Source organism: Ascaphus truei, chromosome 17 (assembly GCF_040206685.1).
Source record: "Ascaphus truei isolate aAscTru1 chromosome 17, aAscTru1.hap1, whole genome shotgun sequence".
Lineage (NCBI taxonomy): Eukaryota > Metazoa > Chordata > Amphibia > Anura > Ascaphidae > Ascaphus > Ascaphus truei.
Window position 1 is genome coordinate 17,449,878 of NC_134499.1, and position 27,098 is coordinate 17,476,975.

The window sequence follows — 27,098 nt, forward strand, 5'->3', positions numbered from 1 at the left end:
GTAACACTCTCTCCAACACATACCGTCCTGTAACACTCTCAAACACACACCTTTATGTAACACTCTCCAACACATACCTTCATGTAACACTCTCCAACACATACCTTCCTGTAACACTCTCCAACACATACTGTCCTGTAACACTCTCTCCAACACATACCGTCCTGTAACACTCTCTCCAACACACACCGTCGTGTAACACTCTCTCCAACACACACCGTCCTGTAACACTCTCCAACACACCTTCCTGTAACACTCTCCAACACACACCGTCCTGTAACACTCTCCAACACACACCGTCCTGTAACACTCTCCAACACATACCGTCCTGTAACACTCTCCAACACATACTGTCCTGTAACACTCTCTCAAACACACACCGTCCTGTAACACTCTCTCCAACACATACCGTCCTGTAACACTCTCCAACACATACCGTCCTGTAACACTCTCCAACACATACCGTCCTATAACATTCTCCAACGCATACCGTCATGTAACACTCTCTCCAACACATACCTTCCTGTAACAATCTCTCCAACACACCTTCCTGTAACACTCTCTCCAACACACACCTTCCTGTAACACGCTCTCCAACACCTTCTCCTATAACACTCTCCAACACATACCTTCCTGTAACACTCTCCAACACATACCTTCCTGTAACACTCTCCAAAACATCCCATCCTGTAACACTCTCCAACACATACAGTCCTGTAAAACGCTCTCCAACACATACCTTCCTGTAACACTCTCCAACACATACTGTCCTGTAACACTCTCTCCAACACATACCGTCCTGTAACACTCTCTCCAACAAACACCATCCTGTAACACTCTCCAACACACACCTTCCTGTAACACTCTCCAACACACCTTCCTGTAACACTCGCTCCAACACATACCTTCCTGTAACACTCTCCAACACATACCTTCCTGTAACACTCTCCAACACATACCTTCCTGTAACACTCTCTCCAACACACACTGTCCTGTAACACAATCTCCAACACACATCTTCCTGTAACACTCTCCAACACATACCTTCCTGTAACACTCTCTCCAAAACATACTGTCCTGTAACACTCTCTTCAACACATACCTTCCTGTAACACTCTCTCCAACACATACCGTCCTGTAACACTCTCTCCAACACATACCTTCCTGTAACACTCTCCAACACACACCGTCCTGTAACACTCTCTCCAAAACGTACTGTCCTGTAACACTCTCTCCAACACATACCTTCCTGTAACACTCTCCAACACATACCGTCCTGTAACACTCTCTCCAACACATACCTTCCTGTAACACTCTCCAACAAACACCGTCCTGTAACACTCTCCAGCACATTCTCCTGTAACACTCTCTACAACACATACCTTCCTGTAACACTCTCTCCAACACATACCATTCTGTAACACTCGCTCCAACACACACCTTCCTGTAACACTCTCTCCAACACACACCTTCCTGTAACACTCTCTCCAACACATACCGTCCTGTAACACTCTCTCCAACACATACCGTCCTGTAACACTCTCCAACACACACCGCCCTGTAACACTCTCCAACACATACCGTCCTGTAACACTCTCTCCAACACATACTGTCCTGTAACACTCTCTCCAACACATCCCGTCCTCTCTCCAACACATCCCGTAACACTCGCTCCAACACATCCCGTCCTGTTACACTCTCCAACACATACAGTCCTGTAACACTCTCTCCAACACATACCTTCCTGTAACACTCTCCAACACATACCTTCCTGTAACACTCTCTCCAACACACACTGTCCTGTAACACTCTCTCCAACACATCCCGTCCTGTAACACTCTCTCCAACACATCCCGTCCTGTAACACTCTCCAACACATACAGTCCTGTAACACTCTCTCCAACACATACCTTCCTGTAACACTCTCCAACACATACCTTCCTGTAACACTCTCTCCAACACATACCGTCCTGTAACACTCTCCAACACACACCGCCCTGTAACACTCTCTCCAACACATACCGTCCTGTAACACTCTCTCCAACACATACTGTCCTGTAACACTCTCTCCAACACATCCCGTCCTGTTACACTCTCCAACACATACAGTCCTGTAACACTCTCTCCAACACATACCTTCCTGTAACACTCTCCAACACATACCTTCCTGTAACACTCTCCAACACATACAGTCCTGTAACACACTCTCCAACACATACTGTCCTGTAACTCTCTCCAACACATACCTTCCTGTAACACTCTCTCCAAAAAACACCGTCCTGTAACACTCTCCAACACATACCTTCCTGTAACACTCTCTACAACACACACCTTCCTGTAACACTCTCCAACACATACCTTCCTGTAACACTCTCCAACACATACCGTCCTGTAACACTCTCTCCGACACATACCTTCCTGTAACACTCTCCAGCACATTCCTTCCTGTAACACTCTCTCCAACATACACCGTCCTGTAACACTCTCTCTCCAACATATACTCCTGTAACACTCTCTCCAACAAGTAAAGTAATAACCCCTTTTTTGGCTTCATTCATTGTAACATCGGCGGAAGAAGAGATCAGTGTATCTCGAATACTCACACAAATAAAAGCATTTCGTTAGCCACAGAACGGTATCGTCTATTCATTTTTGATGTCATATATATACACTACCGACACACTTAATCCGAGCAGGGCTAGTTCCGCAAGCCGGGGGATGCCCCGGCTTGCTAGCCCCACTCCCTCGGCGTGCCGCGCGTCACCGATGCGCGGTCACGCGTCATCGGGTGCCAGCGCCCCCTGCACGCGCGTCCAGGGCTCCCTCGGGGAGCCCTGGTGTCCCGCGATGTGGGGGACGGCGGCAGGGGGTACCGGGAGACCCGGCGGACCCGGCAGCGGGAGGGAGAGCGCCCCGATCGGAGGGCGCTCTTCCGCTGCTTCGGCGCGCGCCCGGCACCCTCCGGCGCGCGCCAGGTTACTGCTGCGGCCGAGAACGGGCAAATACTCGAATAAACTCGGCCGCAGCAGTATATATATATATATATATATACATACACACACACACACACACACACACACACACACACACACACACACACACACACATATCATACGTATGAGATTCCCAAGTTCATTACTAAGTATAATCCCTGTGCTTATTTGATCAGAAGAACTCTGAACAAACATTGGGGAATCCTTAGGAGCGACCCGTATATTGGTTCAAAGTTGCCTGGGCGGATTCCAGTGGTCTTTAAGAAGGCTAGGAACATTAAAACCATCTTGGCGCCCAGTCAATTCAAGTCAGTAAAATCTGTTACTCTAGTGGAGAGGTCATTTGCAAGTGGTAACCATAAATGTGGAAGAGGTCGCTGGATTACATGCGAGCACCTCAAACCAACCCAGGAGATTTTTTCACACAGCAATCATTCAAAACATCCAGTAATAGGCCATATCACCTGTCTATCTACATATGTTGTGTATGCAATCTCTTATAGTTGTGGCCCACAATACATCGGTAGGACGATGCGTACATTGGCAACACGGTTTCTTGAACACCGTCGCAATGTTATAAGGGGCTTCCAGATGCATAGTCTGTCCAGGCATTTTCTGGAAAAACATCAAAAAGATCCAAAGACGATGTCCATTATGGGTCTGGAAGTTGTCCCACCCTCAATTTTAGGGAGGATTCAAGAAGCTGTGTGCCAAGGAAACATTCTGGATCTATACTCTGGGCACCCTGTCACCAAAAGGGTTCAATGAGTGCATAGATGCAAGTACGATCATCCAGTCCTTTCCCAGGTCCCTCTGTCCAGTCTAGGAGTCTCATTCGGTCGTTCTCAAGTAGTCAGCAGGTTTTTGTTTTTTCTCTCGATTTTGGTCTGATACCAGAATGACTGGTATATAGTCATTTAATTAATTACATTTTGAGGGAGTGTAGCTGTGTAGTTTTTGCTCCGCTGACTTTCTCTTCTTGTTTTATGCATATCTCTGTTAATTTGACAGGGTTCAATGCATCATGTTTTCCTGTAATTCACTTGCACGCGCTGTACCATTAGTGTGACCCTTTTCATGCATATTGTATTCCTGTCAGGCTTTTTTAATCATTTATATAGTATATTAGAACAGATCACCACATCACCTTTGTCCTTTTGGATTTCATCTCTATCAGAGGTTAAGTTTCTCCAGAGAGTTGCTCTTATAATTACCAGTGCCAAATTTTTCTTTTTACATCTTTCTTTTTAGTTGGTTTTTATGATGTGTATGTTGATGATTGAGATTGCATTTTATAAACTAGCAATGCTATGATTATATGATTCATATCAGTGGTGTACTGCTTAATATATGTATTCTGGCTGTGCATTCACCAGTGCTATGGTTACCACCACACTCTTGACAAGCACAGAGGGAGCACGATTAAGAATTCTAATTAATCAATTACTATCAGCGGAGCCCAGTGCTTTAAGAGGATGGTGGATCCGTCAGCTTTTTAGCCTCTGAAGAAGTTGTTAGGATACAACGAAACGCGTAAATCCCCAGCAAAACGGCGCTTTTCATCATGGGACGTGTGAAGCTCAGTAAAGGATAACCCGGCTTACTAACCGTGGATCAGAGAGAGGAATCTGAAAAAAACACGCGGTCAGTTACAACGTAGCCGGGGGACTGAGCTTGGTGTACACCGATACTACTGCGGGTGATGCAGAAGACGCACAACACGGATTACACGTGTGGAAGCGGTGTGAAGTATATACAGCCGAACTGGGGACTGACTGAGTATTAGGCTGTGTCCACGCCAGCGCTGAGCGGGCGGCGCTTGCCGCGTTAACTTACATATTTATATATAAGTTCCCGCGAGCGCTCGTGCGCGGGCACACACACTGACCCACACCAAAAAAAAACCTATACTTCCCCGCGCGCTCAGCTGGCCCGCAATGCCGCCCCCCCCTTCCACCCCACGTCGCTTGCGTAAATCGGAGGACACCGGCGCTCATGCTTGGAGCGCTCTCCAAGCATGAACGCGCTAAGCGCCAGCATACTTTAAGTAAAGCTTCTTTTAATTAAAAATCAAAACACAATTTCAGTGCCAAAACGCAATGATTTCGCTATTTGCACTTCTATATTTATAGTAACTGTGAATTCCTTGTGTGTGTCTGTCAGTCAGTCAGTGTGTGTCTCTCTCGGTGTGTGCAGCTCTCACTCTCCCCCCCTTTCCCAGCGGAGACACATGGGGGTCTAAGTCCCCCAGCCCAGAGCAACCCCCGCTCTCTCCCCCGCCCCCCCCGGCGGGGACACGGTGGGTCTAAGTTCTCCTGGGCCGGAGCAGCCCCCACTCTAAGCTTCTCTATGGCCACTGCGTAACATGTCCGCCATCACACCCACCCCCAGATAATGTTCCAGCGCCCCCTCTCCTGTCCTCACCCTCCCCTAACACCCCCCCCCCCATCCAGTGCATCGGTTTCTTTTATTAGAAATGGGTGAATTGTAAATAGTTTTGCTAGTTGTACTTCTATATTTATAGTGTGTGTGTGCACGTACCTTGCATGTTTTGCACTGGGGGTTTTGTTTATTATAAATGGTAGATTTGTAATGGTTTTTATTATTTGTACTTCTATATTTAGTGTGTGTGTGTACGGTCGCGTCTGCGCATGTGCAGGGAAACGGGCGCGTCTGCGCATGTGCAGGGAAACGGGCGCGTCTGCGCACGTAAAGGGAAACGGCCGCGTCTGCGCAAGTGAAGGGAAACAAAAGCGTTTGCCCTTGTGCAGGGAAAAATCCGTGCATGTGCAGAGAAACGGACGCGTATGCGAATGTGCAGGGAAACGGCCGCGTCTGCGCATTGTGACATAGTCCCAGAATATTAGACAGAAAGTGGGGAAAAAGGGGAAAAAATGATCCATTCCTCAGTTTCACATTTGCTGAGACTGTGGGATGGAAACTCCAGGCCAGAGTTACAGTGGTTCTGGTTTTCACTCACCTGCCCTCCTAATTGAGGAAGAGGAATATAGTGCAGTTAGTTTGGCTGCTTTAGTCTCTCTCTTAGATCCTGGAGGCTGGGAGCATGCTGCTGCTCCCCAGGATTATACAAAATTATACAGAATTATACAAAAACAAAAGCGCAAGGTGGGATCTGGGCTCTCACCCTTCGTCTCGAACAGTGAAAGCAAACGTGTTTCCAGCGGCGTATCACGGTGTGATGGCCTAACAAGGTAAAGCAAGGAGTGATGGCTCCAACAGGCAAACAACTAAGGCAGTGGCCCTACTGGTGCTGCCCGCGCTGAGCGCGCAGTGTTTGCCGCTTTTAGTCGCATAAATCTTTGTGCAAGTCCCCGCTCACGCGGTGCGCACACACTCGTGCACGGGCACGCACACTCAAGCTTGGCGCTTGAGTAAACAAAAAAATACGTTTCAACCGCGCTCAATTTGCCCGCAACGCCCACCCGCGCGCGCTTGCAAAATGGCAAGGACACCCGGCGCTCATGCTTGGAGAGCTGGTGACGTCACCGCTCTCATGCATGAGCTCGGTCAGCGCCAGTGGGGCCACAGCCTAATTCGTCAAACTAACGAGGAAACAGCGGATGGGACGACTAACCAAGATGTGTATTCTCCAGGCTGTTACTCCTTAATACGTAGCCAGTAGTGCACATCCAATTGCATTAATTAAGGGAATACCTAAGGCACAATTTCTACGTCTACGCAGAGTCTGTTCAACTGAACAAGCCTTTATTGATAGATCTGCTGATCTTAAAAACAGATTTCTATCAATTGGCTATAGTAAGTCTTTTCTCAAACATCCAGGGGGAGCATGTAGGGAAAAGAGAACAAAATACACAAATATAAGTGCAGACGTTTCTAAAATCAAATGGATTGATAGACTGTGTCTTGGCTCATATAGTTGCTCTACTCTCAGTACGTTGGAGTTTAAAAGGCAGCTGGCAAATAAGGGTTGCCACCCATGCAGATTGCTGTAATCAGGATCCCCCTTCGAATACTCCGTCAGCGGTAATTACATATAAAATGAGAGAGAAAGCTACATAGTGCGATCAAATTGATAAACTTTATGTAAAATAAGGGGTTAAAAATGCGCACTTACAATGTGCCAATTAAAAATAAGCGTGTATCACACAAAGGTGAATTGGAGGTTTCCCGAACTGCTCACCGCCTCCCTTGGGTGTTTGGCTGGCTTCCACTGCTCTGTGTCCCGAATCGGAGCTCCCCTCTTTGCGCCCGTCCGGATATGTGACGTCACGGCTGCAGGGTTGGTTTGCTACGGGTCGCCTCCAAGTCCAAAATTGGTCCACTCAACGCGTTTCGCCCAGCTAGCAAGAACTGTTGTCGGCTTCGTCAGGAGTATGTGTAATTGTATACAGGTAGCTCTTATATACCCAATGACCATGCTAAATTAGCTGATCTTTCAATTAAACAATCTAATCAGCTCTTATTATGCTGGGAATAGAAGTGGATATAGAAATAGTGCATCTATCATGACTCTAAAATGTTAGTCATATATTACTACAATAATCAATATATGCAATACATGAAGGGACATATATCAAACATACAATACATTTAATTAATTCATAGGAGACTCATTGTTCCCAATGAAAATGGATTACAAAACAACCCGTCTTGGGCAATATGAAATGTCATTAAACAATTATCTTTGAGCAATTATATTTGTCTGTTTTTTTAATCACCAATATTCATCTTTGAATCAAATCTCAATGATATTCTCTTCGTATATTACATGTGGAGGGAATAGGTTTGAGAGATAAAAAGAGCTTATTATAGGAAACAGGCTGATGATGTGAAACTCACATGATATGTGTATATTACATTCTGGATATGATAAAAATTTGTCCGATCTAATTGGTCACGGGACATTAGTCATTGTTGGTGCAAATATGAGATATCATCATCTAGTGAATAAACAATTTAGATTTGTGCTAGTGTAACATTGTTAGTAGGGGACATGACCCTGCACAACACATAACAGGGAATAATAATAATATATCTTTTCAAGCCTTTCAATTGTGGGATGGAGGAAACTGTTTGGAAAAAAGCTTTTAAGATTAATCTAAAAAGCTTGAAGACATGAAGAACTGTATATGTTTATATGTGGCATATAAAAATCTAGTAATAGGTCTATCATATATATAAATATATTCATTGTATCAGTGGACACTGATTTCTATTCTTAAGTGAGAACTTCTTAAATTAAATCGAAACAAATTCTTTTCAATGTGTCTCACCTTAAAAGTTGGGTGTGGAAGGGATTCATGTATGTCGAATGGTATATGAACACTCACTTGGGGCAGATGTCCGAGTATATTAGTTCATATAGAGATAGTATAGATGAACTACCTTGTTTTACATATTGTGAACAAGTGATACTAGTCTACACTTTATAAATAATAAATCACTATAATGACATTTCATTTACAATGAATGAGAACATTTTTGGTTATTAAATAGACAAATAATTCACATAATTGACAAAAGATATTACAGTGTTTAGACACAAGAAATGGGTTGCCATTTATGGATGTTGATCTGAAAAGAGAAGCAGGGGAAAGAACAAGGGAACAGAGGAACAATAGAGATCCAATTAATGCCAAATACATATATATGATTCATTTAAAAAATGGTGTAAGGTCTATCTCAGCATTTAAACCTCTTGGGGCTAGTGTCTTAAGGCGGTGAATCCAAAAGGTTTCCCTTTTTAGTAGCTCTAACCCCCTATCACCTCCCCTCCAATGAGGTAGCACATGTTCGATGGCTTTCAAATTCAGACATGTCGGTTCTCCGCCATGGAATTCTGTGAAATGGTTTGGTATGCTGTGGTTGGTTAATTTCCTCTTAATGCCACTAAGGTGCTCAATGATTCTAGTTCTTATTGGCCTGATTGTTTTTACTATGTATTGTAACTTGCAGGAACATTCCAGCAGATAAACTACATGGTCTGTCCTGCAAGTCATAAAGGTTTCAATATCAAAAACCTCACCTGTGACATTAGAGATGAATTTAGTTTGATTTGACGACCTAAACCGACATGCCTTACAATTTGTGCAGCCAAAAAAACCTTTCCTGTTAAGCCATCCATTGTCCTTGGATTTATTTTCCCTAAGCGCACTAGGGGCTAGTTTGTTTTTGAGATTACTGGCTTTTTTAAAAATCACATTCGGTCTTTCTGGAATGTTGGGGCCGAGAACTGGATCATTTTTAAGGATGTCCCAATGTTTTGAAATTATGCTTTTAATCTTCTCTGCATCTCTGCTGTATCCCGTCAGAAATGCAAAATCAAATTTGTTGTTTCTATTTGAGTCCTTTTGTTTGGGTACCAATAGATCACCTCTCTGAAGTCCCTCTGCCTTCCTCCTAACTGCTTCAATTGTCTTCCCTTTATAATTCTTTTCCAGAAATCTATCTTTGATTTTTTTCAGATTGTGTATTAAATTGTTCTTTATCCGTACAATTCCTTCTTATTCTTGTAAACTGGCTTGATGGTACATTATCCATCCATCTTGGTAAATGGCAACTGTCTCTTCTGATGAAGTTGTTTTTATCTATATCCTTGAAATATGTCTTTGTCTTTATTGATTCATTTTCAATATAGATGTTCAAATCTAGAAAATGTGTGTGTCTACGTGTGTGTGTCTACGTGTGTGTCTACGTGTGTGTGTCTTCGTGTGAGTGTCTACGTTGTGTGTGTGTGTCTACGTGTGTGTGTCTACGTGTGTGTGTGTGTGTGTCTACGTGTGTGTGTGTCTGTGTGTATACGTGTGTCTGTGTGTGTGTGTATAGAGAGGGGTGTGTGTGTGTGTGTATAGGTGTGTGTAAACATGTGTTTGTGTGTGAAAACATGTGTGTAGATGTGTGTGTGCGTGTCTACGTGTGTCTGTCTACGTGTCTACATGTGTGTGTGTGTGTCTACATTTGTGTGTGTGTGTCTACGTGTGTGTGTGTGTGTCTGTCTAAATGTGTCTGTGTGTGTGTGTCTGTATATATAGGGAACCATGTTAAAAATGGTTTTTGAAGCAAAAAGTGGCACTGTCTGCTCATTTGCATGTCATTTCCCAGAATCCCCTGCTGTAGTGGAAGTGCTGTGTGCTGGTTGATAATGGGGAAAGCCGGGGTTGCAGACCTGCCTAAGACATGCAGATGAGCATACAGTTGTGTATATATATATATGTGTGTGTGTGTGTGTATGTATGTATGTATGTATGTATGTATGTATGTATGTATGTATGTATGTATGTATATATATATATATATATATATATATATATATATATATATATATACATATAACAGTAATATAGACAGCGCACTTCACCCACCACACCCAAATTGCTGCAGCTCTAATTAAATGTGGCAAGTGTTAGCACCAGGTATTTTAACTAAGTAGATTGAGTTAATCTGTATTGTATGGCATGAAACAATTATTCACTTGCCTAAACAGTAAAAATAAAAAACAAAGAAGTATACATAAAAATCATCAAAAATTAATAAAAAATAAAAATAGACATAAAAATAAAAATGAAAAAATACAAATTGATTTGCAATGCAAATACCAAAAAATGACACAAAATTGTGTCATGGGACTAAACTAACCAAAAAATTACACGTAAAAAATGGCTCATTAGAAGCAAGATAGTGAACACATAAAACCATGTGATAAATGAGCCAATGTGAAAGATAAAAGTTATACTTAAGTCCATATAAAGTCCATGACAGGTATATTATACAAGTCCAGGCTGCTTCTTCTTGGGCTCACAAAACTTTCACAGTACCTATTAGAGAAAAAGAAAAAAAGAAGCGCCCGATCCTTGTGTAAAATCAGATGAACAAATTTAATACGTCATGGACAAGACAATTGCACACTTACAATTTGTCCGATAAAATAAGGCATATTATGGGACCAGCCCATGCACCAACTGAAGACTTCACGGTAAACAGGTATCCACAATGGTTCCAGATCTTGTGTCTGCAAAAGCCGCTATCTCCAGGAGAAAAGTTCTTTATTGTAGGAGCGCTTGTTTGCAGCGTGCGGCCGCCATTCACCTCTCCTGTGGAACACCGTGACCCGGAAAGATCTCAGCACACGTCCTCACGTCCTCACGCTGGTGCCAGGAACTGCTCGACCACCGTAGTTTCAATGCCACGTAACCCTACGCGTTTCTTCCGTCTCAGCGGATTTCATCAGGGGATGGATACCAACAGAACTGCCTGGAGTTAAATAGTCCCTTTGACCAATACAAACGGTTTTCCACAGCTGTGTTCAGTTCTATTGGTATCATTAAGTTAATAAATACCTGGTGCTACAAGAGTTTCATCTATTGCTGAATCAATTGAAAAGAAATATATTTAGAAGGGAACATGTGTATAATCATTAAGCTTAAACATAGATAAAAGACTGCACAATACATACAGATTTAATTATATAATTCTATAACAGCAAAGGCTAAGTGTAAATTCTAAATAAAACATATTGACATAATTAATAAATAATAAATAACATCATATATTTATCCTTTATATACATATATAGTAGGTAATCAACTTATTATTTTGTGTATATTAGAGACCCTTGCTTTAAACTTAAAAAATAAAAAACAATAACAAATAGATAAACAAATGTTCAAATGTAATTAGAGGACAACATTGTATGGATGATATAAATAGTAAATGCTGACTAAAATTGTGCAGACTTATAAATTTAATACTTAGTGTCACATAATTGATATTGTTGATAAATGGTGTGTCAATTAATATTACAATTTGGACAAGCTTGTTTGGAGAGAAAGATAAAGATACTGCTCTCCATATAAATTTTAATGGAAGAGATGAAATAATGAACAATTATTACATTGAATATAGTGTTGAGATCTTATATCTGATACTAAATTGTATCTTTTTATAAGTAAAGTAAAACATTGAGAGTGATTAATATGATGTGTAAATGACAATTCATTTTTATGATACAACCAGACTTGAGAGGGTGACTCAGTCAAAAAGAACTACTGTGTTCAATGGCTCAGAGCTTGTATTAATACTATTCTCACTAGAAATCCCCAAGAATCTCCTAGATAATTAGACGGCAAATGTAATATGTGAAATAAAATCCAGTGATGAATTATATAATGATCCACAGAAATCGTAGATGATTAATTTCTGGAATTTGAGCACCTAATATAGCAATTAGAAAGAGTTAATAATAGGAATGTTAGAGCTAGGAGGCAGCAATCCAATAGATTGTGTATATACAAAGTGAAAATGGTGTATGTAATAATATAGTGTATAGGATATTCAGATAACAATTATATGTGTAGTTATGTGTGAGTGTCTTTAGTGTAAATATGTTTAAGTAGTTAGATATAGTTTTTAAATTAATGTGTTAATAATAATATATAATAAATAAATGTAATACCTATTAAACAAGTTCAATTGACATTGAGAATAGTATCCCGATTGTGTTTTTATAACAGTGAAAAAATTGTGCAATATAAAAATAATAAATAATTGTAATAAGTTCCAACCAGGGGACCCCCATTGTATACACTGCCTGCGAGGAGTCAAAGGGAGCATGGTAAGACATGCTCAGACCTCTGAGACCCCGTCAATGAACAATGGAAATAGTTAGACGATAGTGCTTATATCGATGCAGTCATTGAGACCTACTGGACTCAATGTTTCCAACATATATATCCAGTAGGTCTCCCTTAAATTCAGTCTCTTGACTCTATCACCACTGAGTAATGTTAAAGGGATGTGTTCTAAGCACATGACTCTTAAGGAAGATGGATCCTTATTATGTTTATCCAAGAAGTGTCTAGACAGGTTATGAGTGGTAATACCATGTATAATGTTTCGTCTGTGTTCTAGAAATCTTGTGCTTAGAGTCCGTGTATATTAGAGCACAATTATTTTTTATTTGAGAACACATATATTCTGCAGATCTGTGGGACGGCCATGGGCACAAGATTTGCCCCCAGCTATGCTAACCTCTACATGGGTTTGTGGGAGGAACTCCATGTGTGGGGTGATGCGGATCTGGGGGCGAGTCTTGTGTACTATGGCCGTTACATAGATGACATAATCCTAATATGGGATGGTAGTTTGGAACATCTGGAACACAAATTACAAGCTTTTAACACCAATGACATGGATTTAAAATTCACATTTAATGTGAACAAAAACAGTATAGTGTTTTTGGATCTAGAACTGGAGGCTAGTCCAAGTGGTGATATTATCACCAAAACCCATTTCAAAACAGTTGCAACAAATAGTTATTTACACAATAATAGTAACCACTACAAAAGATGGCTGGCCAATATCCCCAGGGGCCAATTTCTCAGAATTAGGAGAAATTGTTCCTTATATTCTGACTTTTTGGACCAGGGGGATATATTGGTACAAAGGTTTCTAGCCAAGGGGTACAACAAATGTACCATATTGGAGACATTTAGACAAGTCAGTTTGTTAGACCGTGAATCCATGATGAATAAATCTAAAAAGGCTGTACGGGCAGATGTTAATTCTAAAGATAGCTTGAAATCACCTCTATTTATCACGACCTATAACAATTCAGTGAGAGGTATCAAAACAATTCTTAACAAACATTGGAACATACTGCTAAGGGACCCTATAATTGGGAACAAGTTACCTACACATGTTCCTATTGTGTATAAAAAAGCCAGGAATTTAAAAACCATGTTGGCTCCTAGTCGCCTTAAACAAATTAATGATCTTCCCATAATAAGACCAATATCAAATGGTAATTTTACCTGTGGTAGAAATAGGTGTCTAACCTGTAAACACATGTGTAAAACTGACCAAATTGTGTCCTATCACAATAAATCCACACATACAATCAAAAGCCATTTGGATTGTTTATCCACCTTTGTTATATATGTCATCACATGTTTATGTGGTTATCAGTATGTGGGGAGAACCACACGGACTCTAAGCACAAGATTTCTAGAACACAGACGAAACATTATACATGGTATTACCACTCATAACCTGTCTAGACACTTCTTGGATAAACATAATAAGGATCCATCTTCCTTAAGAGTCATGTGCTTAGAACACATCCCTTTAACATTACTCAGTGGTGATAGAGTCAAGAGACTGAATTTAAGGGAGACCTACTGGATATATATGTTGGAAACATTGAGTCCAGTAGGTCTCAATGACTGCATCGATATAAGCACTATCGTCTAACTATTTCCATTGTTCATTGACGGGGTCTCAGAGGTCTGAGCATGTCTTACCATGCTCCCTTTGACTCCTCGCAGGCAGTGTATACAATGGGGGTCCCCTGGTTGGAACTTATTACAATTATTTATTATTTTTATATTGCACAATTTTTTCACTGTTATAAAAACACAATCGGGATACTATTCTCAATGTCAATTGAACTTGTTTAATAGGTATTAAATGTATTTATTATATATTATTATTATTAACACATTCATTTAAAAACTATATCTAACTACTTAAACATATTTACACTAAAGACACTCACACATAACTACACATATAATTGTTATCTGAATATCCTATACACTATATTATTACATACACCATTTTCACTTTGTATATACACAATCTATTGGATTGCTGCCTCCTAGCTCTAAAATTCCTATTATTAACTCTTTCTAATTGCTATATTAGGTGCTCAAATTCCAGAAATTAATCATCTACGATTTCTGTGGATCATTATATAATTCATCACTGGATTTTATTTCACATATTACATTTGCCATCTAATTATCTAGGAGATTCTTGGGGATTTCTAGTGAGAATAGTATTAATACACGCTCTGAGCCATAGAACACAGTAGTTCTTTTTGACTGAGTCACCCTCTCAAGTCTGGATGTATCATAAAAATGAATTGTCATTTACACATCATATTAATCACTCTCTCAATGTTTTACTTTACTTATAAAAAGATACAATTTAGTATCAGATATAAGATCTCAACACTATATTCAATGTAATAATTGTTCATTATTTCATCTCTTCCATTAAAATTTATATGGAGAGCAGTATCTTTATCTTTCTCTCCAAACAAGCTTGTCCAAATTGTAATATTAATGGACACACCATTTATCAACAATATCAATTATGTGACACTAAGTATTAAATTTATAAGTCTGCACAATTTTAGTCAGCATTTACTATTATATCATCCATACAATGTTGTCCTCTAATTACATTTCAACATTTGTTTATCTATTTGTTATTGTTTTTTATTTTTTAAGTTTAAAGCAAGGGTCTCTAATATACACAAAATAATAAGTTGATTACCTACTATATATGTATATAAAGGATAAATATATGATGTTATTTATTATTTATTAATTATGTCAATGTTTTCTTTAGAATTTACACTTAGCCTTTGCTGTTATAGAATTATATAATTAAATCTGTATGTATTGTGCAGTCTTTTATCTATGTTTAAGCTTAATGATTATACACATGTTCCCTTCTAAATATATTTCTTTTCAATTGATTCAGCAATAGATGAAACTCTTGTAGCACCAGGTATTTATTAACTTAATGATACCAATAGAACTGAACACAGCTGTGGAAAACCGTTTGTATTGGTCAAAGGGACTATTTAACTCCAGGCAGTTCTGTTGGTATCCATCCCCTGATGAAATCCGCTGAGATGGAAGAAACGCGTAGGGTTACGTGGCATTGAAACTACGGTGGTCGAGCAGTTCCTGGCACCAGCGTGAGGACGTGAGGACGTGTGCTGAGATCTTTCCGGGTCACAGTGTTCCACAGGAGAGGTGAATGGCGGCCGCACGCTGCAAACAAGCGCTCCTACAATAAAGAACTTTTCTCCTGGAGATAGCGGCTTTTGCAGACACAAGATCTGGAACCATTGTGGATACCTGTTTACCGTGAAGTCTTCAGTTGGTGCATGGGCTGGTCCCATAATATGCCTTATTTTATCGGACAAATTGTAAGTGTGCAATTGTCTTGTCCACGACGTATTCAATTTGTTCATCTGATTTTACACAAGGATCGGGCGCTTCTTTTTTTCTTTTTCTCTAATATATATACATATATATATATATGTGTTTGTGTGTCTCTGTGTGTGTGTGTCTCTGTGTATATATATTTCCACACCTGCCCACACCATTTATATCCACTCCCACTCCACACACACCTTTTGTAAAGCACTGTATATACTGTGGGCTCTCCATTCACTTATATTCACACACACACTCTTACATCACTTGCTTTCAGGAACCTTTTGACACCTCTAGCCATAAAACACATCCAACCGGGGGAAGGACAAGCACAGATAACATTCCAAGAGACACTGTTTTTAAGTATACCTTTTGCTTGCTTCATTTATTGTAACATCGCCAGAAGAAGAGATCAGTGTATCTCGAAAGCTCGCACAAATAAAAGCATTTCGTTAGCCACAGAACGGTATCATCTATTTATTTTTTGATTATATATATATATATATATATATATATATATATATATATATATATATATATATATATATAGTGTGTGTTTTTGTGTGTGTGTGTTTTTGTGTGTGTGTTTTTGTGTGTGTGTTTTTTTGTGTGTGTGTTTTTGTGTGTGTGTTTTTTTTGTGTGTGTGTGTTTTTGTGTGTGTGTGTGTGTTTGTGTGTGTGTGTGTGTTTTTGTGTGTGTGTGTGTGTGTTTTTGTGTGTGTGTGTGTGTGTGTGTGTGTTTTTGTGTGTGTGTGTGTGTGTGTGTTTTTGTGTGTGTTTTTGTGTGTGTTTTTTTTGTGTGTGTGTATGTTTTTGTGTGTGTGTATGTTTTTGTGTATGTGTGTGTTTTTGTGTGTGTGTGTGTTTTTGTGTGTGTTTGTTTGTTGGGATCAGGCCGGAGATGAAGGAATGTGTGTGTGTGGGGGGGGGGGGAGGGGGGGAGCTGCTTACCTTACAGCATACAGCAGCTCCCTCCTGCAGGCCGGGAGCCGGACAGAGGGCATGTGGAGGGGGGGAAGCTGCACGGAGAGCAGCACGGGGCCTGTGAAGGGGGGGTGAGCAGCACGGGGCATGTGGAGGGGGGGTGAGTGGCACAGAGAGCATGTGTGGGGTCCCTCCTGCAGGGCGGGAGCGCCCCCCCCCCCGAGGAGCGTGCGGCGAGGCCCATGGATAGCGGTGTCAGTGGCTTGTGAGTGTGACCGATGAGAGGTGTGCGGGGGCGGGCGGGCCAAGGGAGCCATCTCAGTGGCCTGAGGTAGAGTGATGGGCCAAAGGTCCAATGAGATTGCCCCTAGACACAGGGAGACACAGTACAGACAGGCAGACATACATACAACGGTTTGAGAAATAGATATATCACGGGAGACCAAAACTTTTAACACCTTTACCACCAGGATCACGATAATCAGACAGGACACAATAGCTGAATAAAGGAAAGTTTATTCTGGCAAGCCAGCAAACATACAAATAACAGTGTACACCCACCGACTGGGGCCTGGGGGATGAAACCAGTCTCAACTAGGTGCAGGGGCCTGCTTCAGTAGGCTTGCCCTGAACGCTTCTCCTCCGTCTCTTCTCAGTGATATTCTACCAATGGGCACTTTCGAATCACCCGCTAGTCGTAACTTCACATTCTCCGTTCCAACTCTAAAACGCACCTGCTACTCTGATCGGCTGCTCCCCTTACATAGCTCTCGGTTGCCGCTCTTTTGCTGGAGCAGATGCTGCTGACCAATCAGAGCACGGATCGTGATGATGCACCAGAGGACAAGGGCTCATCCGGCTGCACCAATCAGAAAAGGAGGACGGCCTAAGGACTCTGGACTGCCCACCGGGCATGAACTACGGGCGAGTGGGAAATTCGAGCTGGCCCATGGGAATAGTGTCTACAGGGCTGAGACTCAACAACGGTTCCCCTGTCCAGCCCCATGCCCTCCAGCCCCATGCCCTGGGATGCCACCTCTCCGGGTTTTACCCGGAGACTTCGGGTTTGGCATCCCCTGCTCCGGGTTTGTCCCTGAAATCTCCGGGTGGGCGGGGTGTTACAGACAGGGCAGCACAGTAAGTGACTTCTCATTGCTGCATCATAGATCACTCACATAGCCTCTGCATTTCTCACAGGACTATCTGTGTGCAGAACTCACTTCCTCCCTTCACTGCCTACTACATCCGGGTCACAGCTCTATGCTCTACTGCGCATGCTCACACGTAGGGGATCATGGGAGTTGTAGTTTATATTAGACAAGATCGATTGACACATACGCAACACAGTAACAGTCCTAGAAACCCTGCTAGAGAACAGACACCACCCCAATGTATCTTACCTCCTGTCCCTTCTCCCCCCTCTCTCTTCTTCTCCCCCCCTCTCTCTCTTCTTCCCCCCCTCTATCTCTCTTCTCCCCCCCTCTCTCTCTTTCTCTTCTCCCCCCCCTCTGTCTCTCTCTCTTCTCCCCCCCTCTGTCTCTCTTTTTCTCTTCTCCCCCCTATCTCTCTTCTCCCCCCCTCTCTCTCTCCTCCCCCCCTCTCTCTCTCCTCCCCCCCTCTCTCTCTCCTCCCCCCCTCTCTCTCTCTTCTCCCCCCCTCTTTCTCTTCTCCCCCCTCTGTCTCTCTCTCTTCTCCCCCCCCCCTCTGTCTCTCTCTCTTCTCCCCCCCTCTCTCTCTCCTCCCCCCCCCTCTCTCTCTCTCCTCCCCCCCCCTCTCTCTCTCTCTCCTCCCCCCCTCTCTTCTCCCCCCCTCTCTTCTCCCCACCCTCTCTTCTCCCCCCCCTCTCCTCCCCCCCCCTCTCTTCTCCCCCTCTCTCTCTCTTTACAGTAAAGCTGCTTCAGTTCCTCCCTTTTGATAGCAATGAGGTAACCTTATCTTTGTTAAATGAACTCAAGTAAAGTAAACTGAGATAAACCATTGTAATAAATTAATATTGATCAGCGACGACTCTGTCTGCAACAATTGTCATCAGTGTTAGCTATAAATAATAGAAATGATGTAAGGTATAATTCCATTTACCATTAACGCATCAATAGCAGTCTCCCGCCATCTCCCCCTGTAACTACTGTCAGTATGGCTGCGCGGCGTCAAATGGCGCTGAGTTGCCATGCCAACGGGAACGTCACGTGATGTAACAGCATCACGTGATGCTCGTTGCCATGACAATGAGACGCCACATGATGTCACGACGTCATGCGGTGCCACGTTGTCATGGCAACTTGCCGCCGCGCGACGTTGCATAGCATCCCGTTGTCATGGCAACACAGTGTCATTAAAAAAAAAAATCTCCAGGTTGACCGTCAGTCGAAGGTGGCAACCCTGCCCATGCCCCCTGCGGGGTAGGCGCCTCAGTGTCTAGGGAGAACAAAGACTCTGCACTGCCGAGAACCAGTTCCCAGATCTGAATCACAGCCCTTCCCCCACTCACCACTGTCCAGGTATTTAACCAGCTCCCAAGCTCTGTCACGAACCAGTATTTCTCTGTCTGTAGCCCAGCTAAGTGAATTACTGGCTCCACACACAGAGAAATACTAGAAACACCAAAGTACATTGCGGACTTGCTAACTGTGCGGGGAACACACGAACACAAGTAATAAAGTGCTTTTACAAACCCAGTCCCCAAGACACACAGTTTCCCCCTTCCAGCTATCACACAGTGATAAAGCTCTTTGCTGGAAGAGGTTACACCAAACACTTAACATTCAGGCCAGAATAAGCCTCACAGAGGTGGCCATTTACACACGGTTTAGGGACAACCAGCCGGGCTTCACCTTCATTATGTGAGGCTGGCTGCCCCCTACAGTCACAATAACAAAGGAAAAACGTTAGAATTTAAATACTGGTAGCAAGATGATTTTTTTTTCTTTTTTCTCTTAACTCATTACAGAATAAATGAAATCCAAAAAAAGACAAATAAAAGGCCGGTAAGAACCCAAAAGATTAATAACCATCACTTCAAGGATTTTTCATGACTATCAGATGTCCTGGAGCTCCCCTCTTCATAGACTGGCTCCCCAGTCTCCCCCAGGAGTGTGGGGATGGGTTTTTGTCGTGTTACGTGGTGTTTTTCCGTTAGATGAGAAGGCACGTGGATATCTTCCTTCAGGGCCTGCATTGCAGGGCTGCCCGTGCGGCCATCTCAAACACTTCCCTCACTCCGTCCTTCATCTTCGCAGAGCACTCCATGTATCCGAAGGCTCCGATCCGGTTGGCCATGTCCCGGCCTTCTTCCGGCTTCACCGGCTCCTGTGGGACGGAAAGAAGGGCAGAACGATTAACATGGCGAGCGGCTCTCCGGAGAACGGTGTGATACTACATTACGAGACAATACATCACAGACCGACAAGTACAATGAATTGCAATGCAAGGGTTAGTGCCTTTGAAGTAGGTGAGGTTAGTTTGAATCCCAGTATGAGCCTCTTTTCTCAGGAACTGAAGTTTGGGTGCAGGGGACGTCATCCCGGCAGCGCTGTATGTCCAATTTTATTTCCCAACTACCAGCACTTACATAGGAAACACATTACAGGTCTAAAACAGTCCCCTTCCCTAACAGAGGCGCCAGTAACTGTGCAGAGCAATGCGTTGCAGACCCTCTGGCAGCCAAATGGCTAAAGAAACCTGAAGCCACACGTAATAAACACACTGAAAACATGTAACCAAAGAAACTAAAGACAAACCCTTCTAAATCTAACTTCTGTGGTTACAAACGGGCTCAACCTTAACGAGGGGATCTTAATGTAACAACGTCATGTTTTCAGTGGCCCCCATTAATTCAAAGCCCACACGAAAAAGAAATTCCCCCCGGGGAACCTGTGTCCTGAGATATGTAGATTTTTGTGCCATGTCTGCGGGGTCACAAATAAAAAGGCTGCAACATAACCCCCGATGACATTGCAACTTTCTATTGGCTGTCAGAGACTCCGACAATTTGGCCATTTTGTGTCACCAGTCACTTAAGAACTGGTAGGCCATGGATCGGCTCCCTTTAAAGTGTCAGGTTTGTGTAGATTTTGCTGTTGTCCCAGTTAAGAAGCTAGTGGTCTCCAGAAAGATGTTCATTTCAGCTCTGCAAGCCCTTGCTCCTGAGATCCTTACCTCTGAAGTGACTGCCGGTAACCGCTCTGGCTGGGCACTAAATATGGCCGTTTAAAGGTCTCACAGGCCAATAGGAAGCTGCGATGTCATGCCTTGCGGGATTGAGATTGCGGCAGCAGCACCTTTAGAAATACGTACCCTGGGAAGCAGGGAGAAGAGAAACGCAGGAGGGATACAGACCTGCTCATCGTTACGCAGGTCTTTCTTGTTCCCCACCAGGATGATCGGTACATTGGGGTAGAAACGTTTCACCTCCGGGATCCACTTCTCAGTGATGTTTACTGTTGCAAAAATAAATCAATCCTCATTGTCTGTGCACAGGAGAGAGGGACGGAGGAGATCTCACACACTAACATCAGTGTCTGTGCACAGGAGAGACGTTGCTCGCTCACACACACAAACACACGATAGTGAGACAGAGGGGATCTCACACACAGTAACGTCAGCGACAACACAGGGTCGGAGAATAAATGCAGATACAGCGACTGTTTAAGGAAAGACGGCAAATCTAGGAGAGAAATGTGCTCGGGGACAAGGGGAACAGGTTAACCCTTTCACTGCAACACATGCTGAAGTATTTCATATTCAAGCTTGGAGAAAAGGTGCCCTCACTGGACTCCCGCACAAATGCCTCGGGTGCACGTCCATCACCGGTAAGGGCGCTATCAATATTAGGGTAAAATCTCTTTCAGGTGAAGAATAAACAGCGGCTCTCCAGAGGTCTCTCACAAAAAGTATCTTCTGGAGACCCGCTGTTTATTCTTCAAATGAAGGAGATTGTACTCTAGTATTTTATATAAAGGGGAAGAGCAGTGAATAAGCGCTAATGCTAAAATATATATCTGTGACAATAAAAGTGACAGAGGTGAATACAATACACTTTAAACTTAAAGTGGGGGCTGCCTAAGGAAATAGTGGTGTACACAAACCAATTTAGACAAAGAATTCAAAAAATCCGGCGCCTCCAATGAATAAATGAATGAATCCAACCAATGGCATAGTCCAATGTGGGTAGCAGGCAGTCCTGAGTAGATATGGAGACAAAAAAACAGCGCACAACGCAAATAGTGAAGTATGAAAGTAACAAGTGTATATTAAAATAGGGGATAAATATTCTGCGTACATCAAGGTATTAGGACATAAACATTGAGTGTGTTAAACACACAAGTTACCACTCGGCGGCCGCTCATACAGGAGTCAGGAGTATGTTTCCCTTGGCAGGCGTCTGGGACAGCAGCTGCGATGCTTTTCCTTCCTAGAAACACCTCTGCATTCGGTCACCGTCTCGGTGGGAAACTCCCCTCTGGTCAGCTGGGCTCCAGACGGATCGAGCAATCTGCAGCCTGCAGACGCACTGGGAGGGTACCCGGATTGGTCAGTGAGGACCTGGGTTGTTCGCAGAGCTCTCCGTTTAGTGCAGCCACAAGCAGGGGTGTACTGGCTGCGAAGTGACGTCACAGTGGCGATTTCAAAAGTACACAGCAAAAGCGGAAAAAAGTCTCTAAAGTGCCCAAATTGCACACATAGGATAGAGTAGCAATAAAACACTTGGACCAGTTACATCCTACATGTTTCGTAGTCACAACTATTTCATCAGGGAAGGTAGTTGTGACTACGAAACATGTAGGATGTAATTGGTCCAAGTGTTTTATTGCTACTCTATCCTATGTGTGCAATTTGGGCACTTTAGAGACTTTTTTCCGCTTTTGCTGTGTACTTTTGAAATCGCCACTGTGACGTCACTTCGCAGCCAGTTCACCCCTGCTTGTGGCTGCACTAAACGGAGAGCTCTGCGAACCACCCAGGTCCTCACTGACCAATCCGGGGACCCTCCCAGTGCGTCTGCAGGCTGCAGATTGCTCGATCCGTCTGGAGCCCAGCTGACCAGAGGGGAGTTTCCCACAGAGACGGTGACCGTATGCAGAGGTGTTTCTAGGAAGGAAAAGCATTGCAGCTGCTGTCCCAGACGCCTGCCAAGGGAAACATACTCCTGTATGAGCGGCCGCCGAGTGGTAACTTGTGTGTTTAACACACTCAATGTTTATGTCCTAATGCCTTGATGTACGCAGAATATTTATCCCCTATTTTAATATACACTTGTTACTTTCATACTTCACTATTTGCGTTGTGCGCTGTTTTTTTGTCTCCATATCTTCAGTGTTTGGGGGGTGCCGAGCCACCCCGTTTAATAGCAGCAGACGCTTTCTACATCACATTACACGGTTATGTAAAAAAATAAATATATTTTTTCACACTGGTTTTTTTGTGGTTTTATCAGTTGAGTAAAAATTAGAAGGGTATATGTTAATATACATTGTATCACTGATTATATTAGAGGTTTATTAGTTGCGCACGATATATTTTGTTTATTATAGTCCTGAGTAGAGTCTTCAAAAAAAGGCTCACTGAAAGACACACAAACATATAGGACAAAAACAAAAAAAGAGACAAACCATGGGGTAGTTCTCTCCTTGGCTATTGACATTTATCATCCACCCCTGGCTGTACGCTGTTCTTGTCAGACCTGCCTTCTAGCTTCCCGAGCTCTGCTGCCTATCTAGGCGCTCCCCCTGCCCTCGCACCACCGTGTGACGTCACCGGCACATCACGCGACCTGAGGGTCTGTGTGTACAGTGTTGGCGTCTCCCCGAGTGGCGTGGAGTTCTGGTTCCTCCTTGTGAAACCATCACCTACCTTGAAGGTCTGTGTGTTGGCAGTGGCGATCATCCTGGCAGTGTGGATCTTCTGAGTTCGTGCGGTTCCATCTCCTGCAGAGGCTCCAGTCTGACTTCCCGGACTGTTGTTCCAAAGGCCATTTTAAAATCAGCTTTGCTGTAAGTAGGTTTTGAATTTTACCCCTACCGGATGATTCAGCTTCATTAGCGTCTTTAGCCCAATGAACATTTGTTTATTGTTACATTTTAGTTAATTGCATTAAATTTGTAATTTATCTTTTTGCCCATCTTTACAGTGATTTTTTAATTTTTATTTTCATATTTTAGATTTTCCTGCTTTGTTATTTGAGTTACACTATGATTTTTTTCTTTTGTCTCTTTTATTGTTTTTGTCCTATATGTTTGTGTGTCTTTCTGGGAGCCTTTTTTTGAAGACTCTACTCAGGACTGCCTGCTACCCACATTGGACTACGCCATTGGTTGGATTAATTTATTTATTTATTCATTGGAGGCGCCGGATTTTTTGTATTCCTAGTATTTTAAATGCCTACATTAACATAACCAAGTACTGATCGGATGGAGAGCGTTCAAGTGCAGTGATGTGTCAGCGATTCAATCGATCTTTCCTACCTAAACTGTCCGGGTTATCGATGGAAAAGCACATTAATATAACGTTGGTGTCCGGATAGGATAGGGTCCGCAGCCGGTAGTAATCTTCCTGCCCGGGTGGGTCCCACAAGACCAGCTCCACCTAGTGGCAGAGGAAGGAACAGAAGCGTCCATATATAAGGCTGCGGCCAGGCAGGGAGCGGGCGCGCTGGCGCTCATGTGCGGTGACGTCATGCTCCATGCTCGGCTGGGAGATTTGTAGCCGGCTAGGTGCGTGTGGGGCTCGGCCATGACATCACGGATTTGGTTCTCCCTCACGTGACGCGCCAGCGAGAGGCAAATTCAATTTTGCTTGCTTCGGCAAGCAGCTAAGCGCCGAGCATGCGCAGGCATTTCCTCAGCGTCACCCTGGCCACAGCCTAATAATGCACAAGGCTCTGACAGAGTGCACCCTCCAGATGGACCTCCACGTCCCCAGCCGCCTGGTATCCGTCCCCGGGTTCCTACCCGTGTGACATCAACTTTAATGTCCTCTACGTAGTACTCAAATACGGTTGGGATGTGAGATTCCGGGAACTGGTTCCTGCTGAACACAATTAGGAGGCAGGTCTTTCCGCACGCTCCATCTCCCACAATCACAAGCCTCTTCCGGATGGCTGCTGTGTCTGCAAAAGAACAGGCGAGATGTCACACACAGGACAGCCCCTCACCCCATCTCCCTGCCAGAGGGGTCTGCTCAGGACAGCCCCTCACTCCATCTCTCTGCCAGAGGGGCCTGCACAGGACAGCCCCTCACCCCATCTCCCTGCCAGAGGGGTCTGCTCAGGACAGCCCCTCACTCCATCTCTCTGCCAGAGGGGCCTGCACAGGACAGCCCCTCACCCCATCTCCCTGCCAGAGGGGCCTGCACAGGACAGCCCCTAACCCCATCTCCCTGCCAGAGGAGCCTGCACAGGACAGCCCCTCACCCCATCTCCCTGCCAGAGGGGCCTGGACAGGACAGCCCCTCACCCCATCTCCCTGCCAGAGGGGCCTGCACAGGACAGCCCCTCACCCCATCTCCCTGCCAGAGGGGCCTGGACAGGACAGCCCCTCACCCCATCTCCCTGCCAGAGGGGCCTGCACAGGACCCCAGCACTGCTTTGCTTGCACTTGCGAACAGACTCCTACAAACCTCTCAGTAATTACATAAACCGGCTCTAATGGCCGCGCATGCCCTGAAAAGAACGCCAGTGTACGCATGCGTAGAACAGACCGTACATACCCCGAGTAGTACGGCAATGCACGCATGCGCACAACAGATCGCGAATGCGGGAACATACGATCATCAGGACATAATATTCAGCGCGCATGCGCCGCCTCCGGACAAGCAACACATAAAGCCAGTATACGCATGCGCTGAACAGATAACCAACCCGTCACAAACGCCCATCAGGACGTTATATTCGGCGCGCATGCGCAGACCAGGCATAACCATTACATTTTATCAGCCAACACATGCGCAAAGGCTGCCAGTACAAAAAGCGCATCCGCAATAACAAACACTCACCCCATGAGTTCCGTCACCTACATGCACAGCACAACCGCACCTCTGCGCACCATAACCCTTCCCATGTCACTGGGACTCCCCCACAGCCCAGTACACAGGATCAACACGCAGAGCAAGATGGTGGCACTATTCTCAAGTTCAATTTCACCACACACCTTCCTGTAACACTCCCTCCAACACACATCTTCCTGTAACACTCCAACACACACCTTCCTGTAACACTCTCTCCAACACACACCTTCCTGTAACACTCCAACACACACCTTCCTGTAACACTCCAACACACACCTTCCTGTAACACTCTCTCCAACACACACCTTCCTGTAACACTCCAACACATACCTTCCTGTAACACTCTCTCCAACACATACCGTCCTGTAACACTCTCTCCAACACACACCTTCCTGTAACACTCCAACACACACCTTCCTGTAACACTCTCCAACACACACCTTCCTGTAACACTGTCACGGTAATTTATGACAAGATATAATTTACACCAAATAACTGGGTTGAACTGAACGAGGCTTAGATATAATAAAATATATTTATTCCTGAGATAGGTGAACACAGCAAAATAGTACAATTAACAGACAAGAAGGTAACACTTACTTAGGGGTTGGGATGAATGAGTATCAGATAGCAATCCTCCAGCAATCAGGTATCAATCAAGATGTAATCAGAAGACAGACTGTAGGATTGCCAACAGGTTATATACTTTTGCAATCCTATTCTTTCTATTGAGTGCAGACAAGTATTTAGGATGCAAGTCCAAATGACAGTGCTCAGCAAGAAGGATGCATATAGTAACAATAAATGTATAAGTCACGTGGTTAAAAAGCGAAATAATGCTGATAGAGATATTGGACCCAGTGCAATAAAACAATGAGACTTCAATGATGCATAATTGTCCATAGGGTGGAGACAAATACCTGCATAAGCATGAAGCAGTGACGTGCAGTACTCCACCAGACAAAGTGTCTCACCTGTAGCACCATTTCTGGTCAGCAACTCCCCCTGTATAATGGGGGAGAAACAATACTCACATACAGAAGGGAAAGGGGGGGGATCCTCAGGCGCGTTGTTCTGCTTGTGGCTCCAGGACATATATGAACGTAGGAAATAAAAGAGAGAGGGGGACCATAATGAGGAAAAATTCAATACACATAGATACCTTGAATCTCTTTATGGGGGTAAATAA

The 27,098-nt window shown here is 43.7% G+C and overlaps 1 protein-coding gene across 3 annotated transcripts; it reads right to left on the bottom strand.

Annotated features, from left to right (window-relative positions):
* Positions 1-19,794: 19,794 nt before the first annotated feature.
* Positions 19,795-25,729, bottom strand: LOC142468028 (transforming protein RhoA-like). Of its 3 annotated transcripts, none has more exons than XM_075574093.1 (5): positions 25,613-25,729; positions 24,856-25,013; positions 24,370-24,490; positions 21,203-21,345; positions 19,795-20,215 (listed from the first exon to the last, which is right to left on the bottom strand). In XM_075574093.1, exons 1-5 carry the CDS (start codon positions 25,698-25,700, stop codon positions 20,072-20,074), a joined length of 654 nt encoding a protein of 217 aa, XP_075430208.1. In that variant the 5' UTR covers positions 25,701-25,729; the 3' UTR covers positions 19,795-20,071. The 3 variants fall into 3 exon arrangements, with proteins under 3 accessions (XP_075430208.1, XP_075430207.1, XP_075430206.1); XM_075574092.1 differs by lacking the exon at positions 25,613-25,729 and adding an exon at positions 25,446-25,598 and having other exon boundaries at positions 21,245-21,345; XM_075574091.1 differs by lacking the exon at positions 25,613-25,729 and adding an exon at positions 25,446-25,598.
* Positions 25,730-27,098: the final 1,369 nt, after the last annotated feature.

Bases quoted from the DNA above. Each gene is read 5' to 3' on its own strand.
- LOC142468028 (XM_075574091.1), bottom strand. From the start codon at position 25,590: ATGCGTACACTGGCGTTCTTTTCAGGGCATGCGCGGCCATTAGAGCCG. The intron at 21,346-24,369 runs GTAGGAAAGATC...TTTTTGCAACAG, and splicing joins CGATAACCCGGACAGTTTAG to TAAACATCACTGAGAAGTGG. The intron at 20,216-21,202 runs GTACGTATTTCT...TCCGTCCCACAG, and splicing joins TCTTCTCCCTGCTTCCCAGG to GAGCCGGTGAAGCCGGAAGA.